Source organism: Tachysurus vachellii, chromosome 1 (genome assembly GCF_030014155.1).
Source record: "Tachysurus vachellii isolate PV-2020 chromosome 1, HZAU_Pvac_v1, whole genome shotgun sequence".
Lineage (NCBI taxonomy): Eukaryota > Metazoa > Chordata > Actinopteri > Siluriformes > Bagridae > Tachysurus > Tachysurus vachellii.
Genome location: NC_083460.1, coordinates 11,364,751 through 11,380,015, shown reverse-complemented (window position 1 = coordinate 11,380,015; position 15,265 = coordinate 11,364,751). Strand labels below are relative to the sequence as shown.

Below are 15,265 nucleotides of genomic sequence, written 5' to 3'. Positions count from 1 at the left end.
TGAAACAAACGACTAATGAACAGCTCATAATACAGGCTAGGAAAAAGCCTGTTTCTCACCTAAATGAATAATGAGCAAGTTACTCAGGTTTAAAGAAACTGCATCTGAACAAACCACATGGTGGACTGATACAGGGAAAACAAACAAGTTTCTGAATGTTGCTATATTTTTTGTGAAAAAAATTACATTTGGCAGACACCATTTTTGTTTTGTTTATAGAACTTGGTGAGTAGAGGAGAATTGATATTTAGGCCTTGGGTTTGGGTTAGGGTTAGGGTTAGAACAAAACAGAAACATATACAGTCAAGTGAAAAAAAATTGTTGAAGTGAGTGGTATTACCATGGTATTACCACTCCAAAGAGCTCTCTGAGCTTTTCAGAAAGAAGATTGTTGATTGTTATAAGTCTGGTAAGGGATATAAAAAGACCTCAAAAGAATTTGTGATCAGCCAATTACACTTTCCGAAAATCATTTGCAAGTGGAGAACATTAAAAACAACTGGCAACATGACCAGTGCTGAAAATGTTTCTTTTATTTTGTACAGTAATACCTCAAACATTCGTGAGGTTAGGTTCCAGAACCGTTGCAGATCAGGAGGAATCGCAAATGTTTGGTATGAGCCAAAAAATGCTTATTTCTAGAGTTTAACCCCTAAATATGACCCAAATCTTGCTCCCAAAAAACTTTAATTGTATTTAAAATATAGCTTAATACAGAGAATGCAAAGGTATGGTAATATGTCATGGAGGTACTCCTTCTATTTAGCCTCTCAGTGGCTATAGGCTGCTGCTATAGCCAGGTCAGGCCATGCAAATTCACCCCAAGATTCTTAAAGAAATCCCCAAAAACCCTAAAATGTCATCATAGGACTTACAGTAAGCTCTTGCTACAGTTGATGTCAAAATGCATGAATCTACAATCAGAAAGAGACTGCACAACTTTACCACGGGACGTGTGGAAGAAGGAAACCTTTGCTGTATAAGAAAAACATGAGGGCAAAGCTGAAGTTTGTGCAAGAACACAGAGACAAAGGCCAAGACTTCTAAAATAATGTGCTTTGGACAGATGAGTCTAAAATTGACTTATGTGGAGACCCCGCCCTGGTTTACTCCCCCCCGTCTCTGCACGCCTGTTTCTTATGTGTTAATTGTTATTAGTATTTAGAATCCTCGTCCTTATTCTTTGTACTTTGTCCTGTCTAGTTTCGTCTGTGTTCCTGTTTTGTGTATTTATGTTATTAAACCCGTTTATTTGAGCTATCCTGTATCTGTGTCTGTCTTCCTCCTCCCGTTGTGACAGGTACACAATAAGAAAAGGTTTTGGTGAGTGGTAAATACTACCCTTGCAAATAGTCTATTTACCTATGTTAGTCAGTAAGTTTTATCATATCATAATGAGTAAAACTCACCCACACTACCTAATTATTTATACTAATACCTGCAACCTAAAAAAATTGCAATAGAGACCCCAAAACTTTGGCCATGTCATTAGCACAAACTATTTTAGGCACATGTTCGTTGGGCAAGCTGGACTGTGGAAGTGAGCTACATTTGAACAGCTTCTGGTCTGAAGGTAAGATACCTTTATAACATGCTTTCTATTATATTATGAAAGAAAATGGTAACATATTTAATCTTCTCTATGATAAGATTGGTGGTTATTGTTATGTTAAACAAGGAGTTCATGTTTGTAGCTTCCTTTAGGCAGACATCTGTCAAATCAAACTAGCTAACGTTAATGTACAGGAGAAAATGCGTTTATTTTGGCATTAGTTAAGCGTTAGTGGTACGGGGAAAAACATGATTTCGACCATATTACCCGTGCTATTATAGTGACTTGTACCTAATTCCTGTGAAGTAATAAAGCACAATCTGTGCTAAAGCTGTATTAAGTTACCGAAACATTAGCTAGTAATGTAGCTAGATCATATAGCTAGCTGTTTGTGACTGTCTTAGCCAAGTCTGATAAAGGTAATGAAAAAGATATAATAAATTTATTTACAGAAAGCAAACTTTAAAATGTAAGTGTCTGTGTTTCTTGCCAGTAAGACAAGAAAATTGGTAAGCTTTAGCTACAGCAATTAAAAATATAAATTTGCCTGATATTAAAGTTGTGCTTAATAAATTACTTTTGTCACTCAAATGTTATTTTAGTGTTAGAAAAATGATAGACATATGGATGTGAAAGTCTGTTATTTAACTTAATTGCAGTTGAATTTTAATTTCAATTAACAAATAAGCTCTAATAATTGCTCACTATGTGATACTAACAATGCTGTTGATACTGAGTTAAACAGTGTTAAAATCTAGAACAATTAATTTCTAAATGGTGTCTTTAATCTCCTCATTTAATAGCACCAATTTATATTGATACAAACATTTTTCTTTTTGTGACATAGATATGACTGACTTTAAGAAGTGCAAACATGAATTATGATTAGGTCAATGATGTGTGTCTAGAATAAACAATTATAAAGCTTTGCTAAAATGTTGATGAAGTAAGATGAAGTGTTTAACAATTTTAAATGTTAAACCAGTGTGCATGTGTCTGTTCGTAGGAATTGGACTTTCTTACCTGTACGAGTCCGCATGAGTTGAATATGTACGGTGGCCGAGAAGTGCAAAACAAATTAACAAATGCGAAAACACATTAACAAATCCCAAAACACATTAACAAATCCGAAAACACATTAACAAGTCAGACAACCCGGAAGCGGTTGGTATAGTTTGTGAATGGAAACTTACCATCATCGGACGAGACACCTTTCATTCACCTGTATATCTTTAATGACAGGTGTCTTGTCCAATGATCGGTAAGTTTCCATTCACAAACTATACCTACCTCTTCCGGGTTGTCTGAAGCGGTGCACGAAACACATTAACAAATCAGAAAACACATTAACAAATCAGAAAACACATTAACAAATCAGAAAACACAACGACAATTCAGACAACCCGGAAGAGGTTGGTATAGTATGTGATTCGACAAGACACCTGTCACTCAAGGTATACATGAAGTTCAACAGTCTGCCGCAGGGAAAAGTTGGAATGGATGGATGGAATGGATTACTGTGGATTAATTCTGTTATTTTCTTATATTTAAACAGAGAACTTTACACATTACACATAAGATTCCATACCTGTATATCTTGAGTGACAGGTGTCTTGTCCAATGATCGGTAAGTTTCCATTCAAAAACGATACACTACCGTTTCCGGGTTGTATGACTTGTCGTTGTGAATTCTGATTTGTTAATGTGTATTCTGATTTGTTAATGTGTTTTTTGATTTGTTAATGTGTATTCTGATTTATTAATGTGTTTTCGGATTTGTTAATGTGTTTTGCACTTCTTGGCCACCGTAGTCACCATTTTAGGGACTTCATATTGTGTTGGGATGTTGTTGTCTTTTGGATCGGCAGGCGGGTTGCCAGACTTTGGAGAAATTCTTTAAATACTCATTGTGCATGAAGGTCCTGTGTTTGTTCTTAAGTTGTTCAGTGGGTGGTACAATGAGCACCTGAGAAGCTTTAGAGTAGAGCCCACAGGGAATATTGAAATCTTTCAAAATTAGGAAATCGAAGATGCTTACCCCTTGGCTGCATGTAATACAGCAGATGGTCAAATGAAGCACTTCATTTGAATGTCAGAGTAAGTATTGCACATCAGTTTAATTCTTTAATTATTGTGTTTCACCACGGCAATGTAGGTAATTATACTACCTTCTAAGTAGGTTGATGGCCTTCTTAGGCAATGTAAGTAATTGTAAAAGCCTCTAAATTGGTTGTTAGTCTTCCGAAGCTACAGAATGGCACAGGTTTGGAGTTAACAATAACCAGTGTCTATTATAACTGTCGAGGGGATGTGGGGGTGTATGTCCAGGATGCTATAACAGAAAGTTCTCTCTCACTGTAGTCATCCTGACTAATAAACCTGCAATCTCTTCAATTTCTCTCTCGTTACAGCTGAAGACAACACATTTACACCAATCAACACACTAAACCACGATGTCAGTCCAGTTGTGAGTGATTACAGAAGAGCACAATGTACAAATGTTGACACTTCCATTGGTGAATCCTGATACAGTGGAAGATCGCATTTCAATAATTGTTGACACATTCCAATTATATTCCAAAAGAAATATGCACTACTTCATGAAGACAAAGATTTTGGGAACCAGTTTTTTAGTCATATCAACTACTAAACTACAAGTTAAAAAACAAAAAGAAAACACCCTACAGCTGTCCTTGACTTATACCCATTAGAAGAATCAGGACTGTCCCCTGTATTGAGTTCAATGGACAGTGAAATTGACACCACTGCAGATGAACATGAAGCATGCCCTGCCACTACAGATGACTGTTGATTGTCCAGATTGTACAGCTCACAAGACACTGTTCTCCTCCCTGCATCATGGTGCACTGATCTATAAATTAAAACTCCACAGTTTAAATGTGATATTGCAAGATGCAAGTGTTAGATTGGCAATAATGCAAGACCTTGCCAAAGCCATATTCTTCTGCACAGCCTACTCATCAAGCCTCCAAATAACCTCAGTGACTGAAGCACTTGTTGAGAAGCTTCCATGCCTTAAAGAGCCTGGGTCTTTTGCAGGGATGTATGGGTGGCAGCAATGCCTCCAGTACAAGATGCACAATTTTTGTGCCAAGCTGAAGACAGGAAAATTCGCCTGGCCTTAGAGGTAAACACATTAAAGAGAATGAGGTCAATTATCTCCCTCCACATCCTTTGAGGAGAAGTGGCGTAGTAAATAAAAAAAAAGAACAATGGAAAGATTATAGGAGAAAATATGTCCAAAACTTTCTCTATTCAAAGAGAGGAGGTCGTAACTCTCTGCCAAGCTGTCAGTGTCTTCAAAACCAGCTTTATTCTCTGTGGCTCAAGAAAGATTATGTTTATATTTGTTACTCTTTCCACCAACTACTCTTGCTCATGTTATTGGCGACAACAGTAGTTCCTAACCTTTATTCCTACACAAACCTAATTATACCTAAATGCATAAATAAAGCAAATTATAAAAGGTTTCCATTATATTTAATATACAAATATCTCTAAATATTTCAATAAATAAATAGGTAATATTTACTTGTCCCTTAATATTTTGTCCCTTTAGTTATTTAATAGATCAAAGAGGAATTCCATCAAATAATTTCCTGGAAGAAATCTTGACAGTTACCCCCCCTCCATCTCCCGCAGCTGATGCATGCCAGTGGGGGTGTTGTTGGTACCAGTATGCATCCTCTCCTTAACACTGTAAATGAGGCTTTTTTGTCTCAAAAGTGCAAACACTGATTTGTAGAAATGCATCTCCATACAGTCTCAGAGACTACTGTGATAGAGGTCATCCAAATGATCAGTGAGTGTGGACACAAACCAAGACATGCATGTTGTTAATGGGTTTGATCTATGCCCTTATCCTTGAGTATCCTTAGAAGCTCAAAAATACTTTAAGAATTTCAGAAACCTTTTTTAGAGCTTGATGGAGGCAAGTGTCTGAAGAAGGTTCACAGCCTCATAATTAAGCTTATGGAATAGAGTCTTTCTGTCAGGCTGGGCCGGAAGGGAGGACTCAAATGCAGGACGCCGATGTAAATAATAAAAGTCTTTAATGAGCTGAACAGATACACAGGCAGATAACCAGGACAGAAGCAACACAAAATACCTGTCATTTGCAGAACAACACAAGGCAGGCAAAGCACTCAGAGAAATGAACTGTCTGTAATCTGGTTATCCAGGCAGGGTTCTGCAGGGCAGGCAAAAACACAGAGTGGTAAACATTCCAAAAATCTGGTACACAGGTAGGCAGCACAATGGAGGGCAGGCAAAAACACAGAAACCAGAAACAAACAAGAGTCAAACCAGGCAAGGCAGAATAGGAACAAGGTGGGATGATGACACAGGCACACAAGGCAAACTGAGGAGACCATCTGGCAAGGGACCATGTGAAAGCAGTGTCCTTATATAGTGCCTGAGACCTAAAATGGCCGCCGTGAAAATCCAAGATGGCCACCGACCTGGAAGTAGCATTGCAAACCAGAAAGTGTGGGAAGAGTGCTGACACTTTCCTTGCCTTATGTTGGGGACTGTTACCCAAGTTAAAGTATACTGTTATTCAGTGTTATTAATTATTTTATTGTTTTGTTTTTGCCCATTCTTCTTTGCAAAATAGCTCAAGCTCAGTCAGATTGGATGGTGAGCGTCTGTGAACAGTGATTTTCAAGCCTCGCCACAGATTCTCAATTGGATTTAAGTCTGGACTTTGGCTGGGCCATTCTAACACATGAATATGCTTTGATCTAAACCACTGCATTGTAGCTCTGGCTGTATGTTTAGGGTCATTGTCTTGCTGGAAGGTGAACCTCCGCCCCAGTCTCAAGTCTTCTGCAGACTATCAGGTTTTCATCTAAGATTACCCTGTATTTGGCTCCATCCATCTTCCCATCAACTCTGACCAGCTTCCCTGTCCATGCTAAAGAAAAGCATCCCCACAACATGATGCTGCCATGTGATTGTGTGTTCAGGGTGATGTGCAGTGTTTTTGACCAAAAAGTTCAATTTTGGTATCATCTAACCAGAGCACCTTCTTCCACATGCTTGCTGTGTCCCCTACATGGCTTGTCGCAAACTGCAAACAGGATTTCTTATGGCTTACTTTCAACAATGGCTTTCTTCTTGACACTTCCATAAAGACCAGATTTGTGGAGTGCACAACTTTTAGTTGTCCTGTGGACAGATTCTCCCACCTGAGCTGTGGATTTCTGCAGCTCCTCCACAGTTACCATGGGCCTCTTGGCTGTTTCTCTGATTAATGCTCTCCTTGCAGTCAGTTTAGGTGGACAGCCATGTCTTGGTAGGCTTGCAGTTGTGCCATACTCTTTCCATTTCCGGATGATGGATTGAACAGTGCTCCTGTCTGGTGTGTTCTTTGGTCTTCATGATGCACAGGGGCACTCTATTTACTAATTAGGTGACTTCTGAAGACAGTTGGTTTTTAGTTAGGGATATCAGAGTAAAGGGGGCTGAATACAAATGCACACCACACTTTTCAGATATTTATTTGTAAAAAAAAAAAAAAAAAAAACATTTGGACACCATTTAAATTTCCATTCCATTTCACAATTATATGCCATTTTCTTTCAGTCTATTTCATAAAATCCCAATAAAATACATTTTTCTTTGTGGTTGTAGCATGTCAAAATGTGCAAAAGTTCAGTGGGTATGAATACTTTTGCAAGGCACTGTAGGTTCTCCATATAGGAGCTAATAATAGACACCTTTACCAGTCAGGGGTTACTAAGAGAAATATTGTAGAGGTATGTAAATTAACAAAGGCAATGTTTGATGCTGTAGTATACTCTGGCCCCATCTCAACATGGCATGGTGATGTAGCGCACAGCAGGTTATGGTCAGTGAACTGCTGGATGTAACTGTGGGCTTCATAGATAATTGGAGCAATGTTGATGTACAGACCTAGCTGATCGGTCAAGGAGCAGACAAGCAGATCAATCCAACCATCTGCTAGATGCAATGAGTTGTCACCCAAGGTTCATAATACAGAGACTGTCTCTGTTTTCCAAGCTAAACAAAGACGTATAAACACTCGGAAAATTTGCTTTGGCAACCTTACTAGTATAAAATTAGATCATAGTGGGTGCACAGCAAGCATTTTTGAAGCTAGGACTGAAGTACAAAGATGTCTGATTACTGATCAGAAGTTCTATGCTTAACACAAACATGGATTAAACAAATGAGTTTGTCGCATTAAAGTAAGCTTGTCTGCCTGTTTATTGTTTAAATACATTAGACACACCTAACAGGCAGGGGAGGAGATGTCAGTCATTCATGGTTGATAAGACAGCATGCAAAAATCTAGACATAAATTCAACACATTTGAAATTCTTTATACTAACAACATATGTAGCCACAAAAAGTCAAGTCTACCAAATCAATTCCATTAATTGTTATTTACCGACCTCCTGGGCAATATTCTAAATTCCTCAGTGAATTTGAGAAACTGGTTGAGAAACCAACTAGGTTTCATTTCACCTAGTTGTTTGTTTAGAACAAGCATTAATTGTGGGAGACTTTAATATTCATTTTGATCATTTAACAGATCTTTTGAGAACAGTAGTGCTGTCCATCTTAGATTCAGGAAGGGTTAATCAGAACATAACAGGACATAATATGCTAGAATCTGATCACACTCAATCTCATTCTAACATTTGGAATAATATTTAACATTAATAGAAATAGCAACCAATTATACTTAATGGGACCCCAATGGACAATTTCCAGTACCTAGCAGTTCACATCATGTAGTACCTGTCATGGTCCTGTCAGTTCTGTTCAGTTCAACAACCTGGTGAAGAAAGTGGGTACCACGATCAGCTGAGTTTACTATCTGCACTGAACCCTCAACCACAAGAATGCCTAAAGCTTTTTTTTTTAACTTTGCTTGTCATATTTATTTGCTGAACAATTTATTTGGCCGCAAAAGCAAGGATCAGTACAATAATAGAACAATAATACAAAAGGCCACCATCCATTTAAAGGCAAACCCTGCAATGAGGACAACTGATAGTTAGCATTGTTACCAAAATATTTGAGCATTTTGCTACAGAATATGTGCATATATCATCTGTTTTGTACAACTCATTACAATACCTCATATAACTGCTGCTATTATATGAAGTGTTCATTCCTGTATTTTTGCACATGTAATGTAGCCCTGCTTTTTTTTTTTTGCACTGTTCAGTGATGCTTTTTGTGTATTGTAAACAATCCCTTTTGTCTTTTGTGTTGCACTGTTTGCATTAGGTTGCACAGATGCACTTTATATGGCTAGGACTACTTAATTTAGGTCTTTAGCTCTGTGTTATTTTCTGTAGCTCTGTTTTTATTCTATGTAGCATCCTGGTCCTGGAGAAACGTTGTCTCATTTAACTATGTACTGCGTCAGGTATATATATGGTTGAAATGACAGTAAACGTTTCTTGAATTGAACATATAGCTTGATACATTTTTGATAGTTTAGTCGTAATATGAATTATGGTCAAGTCTCTGTATTAAATTACTACTTTTTAGCAGGTTCAGTGAACTGCACTCCTCTGATGCCTCCAGCTATTCCTCTGAGGCCAAAATCCTAAGATGTCAGTTTTTAGCTATTGATCTATTCTTAGAATTTCACGAAAAGTGTGGCATATGGGGGCATCTTCCACCTTCAGAGGGAGATGTGTCATTCACAATTTAGAATTTTGAAAAAAATTAAGCAGACTTCAGAGAGTGCTCAGGCTGCCAGAAGGATCATTTAGCTTGCAAAAATGAGTAAAATATTGATTGTAATGGATAGGGGAACGTTAACAAATTTTAAAGTAAAAAAAGACTAAACCAAAATACTTATTGTATATAAATAAATTATATACACTAAACCAAAATACTTATTGTATATAAATAAATTATATACAATAAGTATTGGAATTCTATATTTTCTTGCAATATACTGCAGACATTTGTGTTTGAGTTTGAAAGATAAATTAAATAATATATCAGAATAAATAAATAATAAATGTGTAGTAATGTCATGTTTCTGTTCGTCTAATATCCGTATATAACTCAAGTAATTCTTTACTGCTTGCATAGCTATTATTATAAATCTTGAAGATGGTTTTTATTATGAAAGATTTCAATGCTTATCAGATCTCTGAGTTTAAATAAAAAAGTAAATAATAACATTGTGATGCATTATGTAGTCTTGCTTTATTAGAAAAACTTGACAAAGTGACTGACATATCATCCAGTATTGAGGAGGAAGAGAAAGACATGGAGTTTATGGTTATAATGTTATGGCCATGTCAAGTGATGTCATTGACAAAACTAAGAGAACAGGACAGACTGCTCTTTTGTGACTGAAGTGTCTGTCTTTTTTAACATTATTTTTACTTCTACTGCTTGTATCAATATTAAATACACGAATTCCAGGTGAGAAAGACTGTTGTGCCATCTACAGCCAACAAGTCATTGATGGATGTGATAGTGCAGTGGTTAAGGTGTTTGACTACTGATTAAAAGGTCATGAGTTCAAATCCCAGTTCGAATTCTTAACCCTCAGTTGTATAAGTCACTCTGGAAAAGGGTGTTTGCTAAATGGCAGAATATGTAAATGCAAAAAACAGTGGCAGGTGTGGCAGGCAAGGACCCAAATGCAAGCCACAGATCAAATTAACTATGATATTATATATTAAAATGGGGGCACAGTTCGATAATTCGATAATGGACTTTATTGGGTTCCCTGAAACCTTCTTCACAACAATTGAACCTCTCTCCTTGAAGTTCTTGATGATGGAATAAAGGGTTGATTTTTACGTGCAGTCTTATTAGCAATATCCTTGACTGTAAATCCCCTTTTGTGCAAAGCAATGATGACTGCACATGTTTCCTTGCAGGTAACCAGGGTTGACAGAGGAGGAACAATAATTTAAAGCCCCACCCTCCTTTTAAAGCTTCCAATCAGTTATTCTAACAATCAGCATGACAGAGTGATCCCCAGCATTGTCCTTGTCAACATTCTTAACTGTGTTAATGAGAGAATCACTGACCTCTTGTGGAAAGGCTGAAATGCAGTAGAAATGTTTTTTTATGTTACGTTTGTTTAATTAAGTTAATTTTCATGGCAAAGAGGGACTTTGCAATAAATTTCAGGTCATTAGATCACTTTTCACTTTTGGCCACAATGCTGTGTAAATGCAGTACTAATTTTTACTTCACATTTTATTCAAATTCATTCATTCATTCATCTTCTACCGCTTATCCGAACTACCTCGGGTCACGGGGAGCCAATCTCAGGCATCAAGGCAGGATACACCCTGGACGGAGTGCCAACCCATCGCAGGGCACACACACACACTCTCATTCACTCACGCACTCACACACTACGGACAATTTTCCAGAGATGCCAATCAACCTACCATGCATGTCTTTGGACCAGAGGAGGAAACCGGAGTACCCGGAGGAAACCCCCGAGGCACGGGGAGTACATGCAAACTCCACACACACAAGGCGGAGGCAGGAATCGAACTCCCAACCCTGGAGGTGTGAGGCGAACGTGCTAAGCCACCGTGCCCCCCATTTTATTCAAATATTTATTTTTAGTCAAATAAAATGTTAGCCATCTCATAAATTTGCAATGCTTCAGATATGTAGCCTGTTATAAATAAGTAAAGAACACATTGAATTTTTATTTTAGCACACATTTAGCATTATATCAAGAAAACGGAAATGGGTAGCTTGCATTTTCTTTTTTTTTAGTGTTTCAGTCTGAATTAGGCCCATTACCAATTAATTCCAATATGCTAAACAAAATGAAAGTGTTCAGAATTTATTTTTATTTTTGAACGATTTGTCAATCACTATCCTCACAGAACACAGACTAATCTCTCACTATTAATCTATCCATCTCTCTCACTAAACTGTAACAATAGCACCAGTTTCAGCCTGAGTCACACAAACCATGAAACCATCAAAAACAAACAGAATCCAATCTAATTTTTAATACAAAACAAAAATACAAGACTATATTTGTCTATATCAAAATTGTAGGCATCTGACAGGCATTAAAAATCATATAACTTGATACGCAGGGTGATAGATGAAATCTATGTTGTTGACTCCCAATACTAGTGTAAATCTTCCCAAGCCTAGCTTCTTTCTCATATCATTGATTTTTTTTTCCTTTGCCATGGTCACCGCTGGCTTGTTCATTAGGGGCCTAGCTCTACATAAAAAAATCTTTAATACTGCCTTTTGACATTTATTGTACAAAGCATTAATCAAAACAGAACTGAACTACCCCTCTACTTTTCCACAATATCCCTAGCAGTCACTGAAATAGTACCAGTCTTGCCAATCCATTCCTAGTATTTTGTTGTATCTACCTGCTGCCCACTGCCTTTCTCCAGCCGATCGAGCATCTCCTCAAACTGTAGAGCCCCCACCTCCATTTTCTTTCTTAGTCTGGTAACGAACACTTCATCTTCTGAATCCAGGTCATAATCTGGTTGCTCTGTGTCCAAGCTAAAGGCTGCATAAACAAACAAGAGTATGTAAGAGCTTCCCCATGATAAAAGGATAATTGAAATAAATAAATAAATAAATAAAATGGATACAATGCAAATTGGACCTTTGCAGTGTTGTCCAAATTTGTTTACATTGCTATCAGTTACCAACTAAGAGTCTGGATTTCATGCAAAGCCTACTTACGCTGTATGTGGATTAGTTGCTTCGGCATCTTAAAGTCACCTGGATAGAGTCTCTCATAGTAAGTGATGTTGCTCTCAGCGGCAGGAACAGGAATTACCATGCTGTCCTTCTTCTCCCCATACACCTGTTGTGCCGAGATTGCCCGCTGCAAATGATGCTCCTGAACACACATGCACACACAAAAAAGTGTGAAGAACAGGCCAACACAGGGCAAGGAAATTAAACATCATTAACCTTAGGCCAAAAAGGGTATATGAAGAGTGTTTGTTAAATTCAGTATTAGTGTTGTCCCTGCTGTAGTATCAAAATACAAGGCATGATATAGGCTTCACAAGTCAATAGTCACATGAGATTTTTTTTTATTTTTTTAAGTTCTTTATTTCTTTCTCAAGGTATACACAAAAAAAGCACACATTGATGCATTTATTCACTCCTTTTGTACAAACATTTTCCTTTGCCACCCCATAAAGAACCTCCCTTTTGCACCATATAACTTATAGGTCATGTCTGTCTTAATGTTCATATTAGATAACCATTCTCTCAAGAAAATGAGCAAGTATTTATGAAAGTAGAATTTCAGTAGTATCCATATTTTCAAAATTAAAGCACATTCTATTATAGAATAACTATTTATTTCTATATCAAATGGTCCATAACATCCTTTACTCAAATTTTAAAGGCTGGAGGAAACGTTTCCTTCTACTTAAGCAAGATACCACCTAGCCAACAGGGCAGTAAAGCTTATTATATTTTCAGCATGCTTAGTTAGTTGAAGATTCTGTGGAACAACCCCAAATGGTTCTATTGGTACCCAAATGGTTCTATTGGATCACCAACAAAACCTTGACAACTGATTTCTACAAAGTACTCATTTTTGAGCACAGCCAGTGTATATATGAGAGGGTGACTGGAGCTTTCTCTTACCAATCACATGTGAGATCTATGACTGTTATAAACTTAGCTAACCTTACTTTCAACCAATGTTAAATATTAAAAATTATTGAACTGAAACATTACTTAACATAAGCAAATTAAGGAATAATATATCTTATTTATGGCATTTATAAAATCTTTTATAAATATCTAAGTCTTTTTCCATTGATTTTTTTGTTGACATGAAATGTATAATGTATTGCCTGTTACTCCTGATCTGATGCAAACTCTTCATGAACTTTTATGATTTCAATCAATTCTGAAGTGTATAATTCACTATAAAACTTTTAAAAATGCTGAATAATCTATAGGGCTTTTTACACCTGGTCACTTCATGCGTTTTCTGTGATCGGATAGCTTTCCGATCGTAAAAAGACCAGGTCTAAATGCCCTCCGAAACGTTTTCGAGACGGATATAAATCCGATCGTTCAAACCAATTCAGGAGGTGGTCTGGGACGCATTTCAGATGAAACTGGACAGGTGTAAATGAATGTGGTTGTTCAACCGCATACACCAAAGCGTGTTCCATTTCAATTACCCCGGAAACGAGGTCAAATATGTTTGCATTTTGGGCAGGAGTAGAAAGATCGTATTCAAATCCGATTCGCAAAGACTCATTTATGTGGCCTAATGTCAATGGAACAGTTTTAACAAATCAGATAGCTATCGGATCAGAGAAAGCACATGAAAAGACCAGGTATAAAAAGGCCCTATAGGTCTATAGGTCTAATACCAGTTTCTATCATTTGCAAACATCTTATAAATAAGCTGATTTGCCATGTTTTTTCATAATTGGAGAGCAAGAATTCTTCTGGCCTTTTCACCATATTCTTAAGCCTCACATTGCATTAAATTGATAAGGTGTTTTGTACACCTTTTTAACAGATTAAATTTAGAAATATCAATCATCTGTTTAAATAATTCAGGTACATAACTATGGAAATCAAAATCTTGGAATCAATCTGTCAGATTTTGGAGTCCTTTTCAGATTTGTGCTCTACGTTTAAAAACACTACGTTTTAATATATACACTTTATAAGAACCACAAAGCAAACCACTGTAATTATCAATTCATTGTATTTTTAATTAAAATAAATAAGTCCCCCTCTTTGTGAATGTTTGTGTTCTATGTGGTACAACCTCTGGTCTTCTGCCATACTGTATGTGTAAGAAGAGAGCTAGACTTTTTGTGCAGCAGCAACCATAGCCTCCCAGACACTATTCAGGAAGGTGTACTTTTTCCCCTCAATGTAAACTCCAATTTAATAAGGGCACAAAAGTTCTCAATAGGGTTTAGGTTAGGCCTAATGTCTTATGTCCTGCATAAAAGTCATGGTCGTCATGAAAGATTCAAACTTTTTCCTGTATCACTGCTTGAAGAAAGTGTTTTCTTTTGATTTTGAGTCTTCAACCTGAAAAGGTCCAACTAGCTCATCTTTAATAATAGCAGCCCGTACCACCACCTTGCTGGCATCTGAGTAGAAGTGGAGCTGTGTGCCCATTACTGATATATCCATGGGCCATCTACCTGGACCATGAAGAGTTACTATCATTTCATGAGTCCATAAAACCTTTGTAAAATTCAACTTCAAATATTTCTTGGCCCAGTCTTTGGTTTTATGTGCAACTTGACGCAACTTATGTGTCTTGTTCAGCAGTGGACGGGTTTCAGCCTTCTGTGTTATCCATATCACTGAGCACTGAACAGCTTGTATTTCTTGGCACTCAAGGTAGGTTGCAGTCCTGGAATATGACAGCAAGCGAAGATAACAGGGTTCCTGGTAGTTTTTTATGGTGATACATGATGCTGTTGGAGGCAAATGTTTCTTGAATGGCTCCTCTAAAAGACCACATAATGGCTCAATACTATTCATATTTGGTGACTCTGCAGCCCATGGAAGATTCATTAAACTATTCCATCACCAATCCTGCTGTGTACTGATGCACCACTGGGTACCACTCAGTACCACTGGGTGCATCTGGTCCTACAGAATGGTTTGGTAGTCTTCAGAAGTCACACGCAAATACAGCAAAATTAGGGAGCCTAGTGAATGCCT

The 15,265-nt window shown here is 37.3% G+C and overlaps 1 protein-coding gene across 5 annotated transcripts in view; it reads right to left on the bottom strand.

The window, feature by feature from the left end:
• epc1b (enhancer of polycomb homolog 1 (Drosophila) b) overlaps positions 1 to 15,265 on the bottom strand; it is a 38,470-nt gene that overhangs the window by 20,411 nt on the left and 2,794 nt on the right. For all 5 annotated transcript variants that reach the window (XR_009648607.1, XM_060872261.1, XM_060872279.1 and 2 more), the window contains exons 2-3: positions 12,275 to 12,434; positions 11,950 to 12,095 (exon numbers count right to left, since the gene is read on the bottom strand). Coding sequence is in view for 4 of the 5 variants with exons in the window: in XM_060872261.1 (XP_060728244.1) it covers positions 11,950 to 12,095; positions 12,275 to 12,434 (306 nt within the window). In the remaining variant the exon portion in view is untranslated. The remainder of the gene's footprint in view (positions 1 to 11,949; positions 12,096 to 12,274; positions 12,435 to 15,265) is intronic.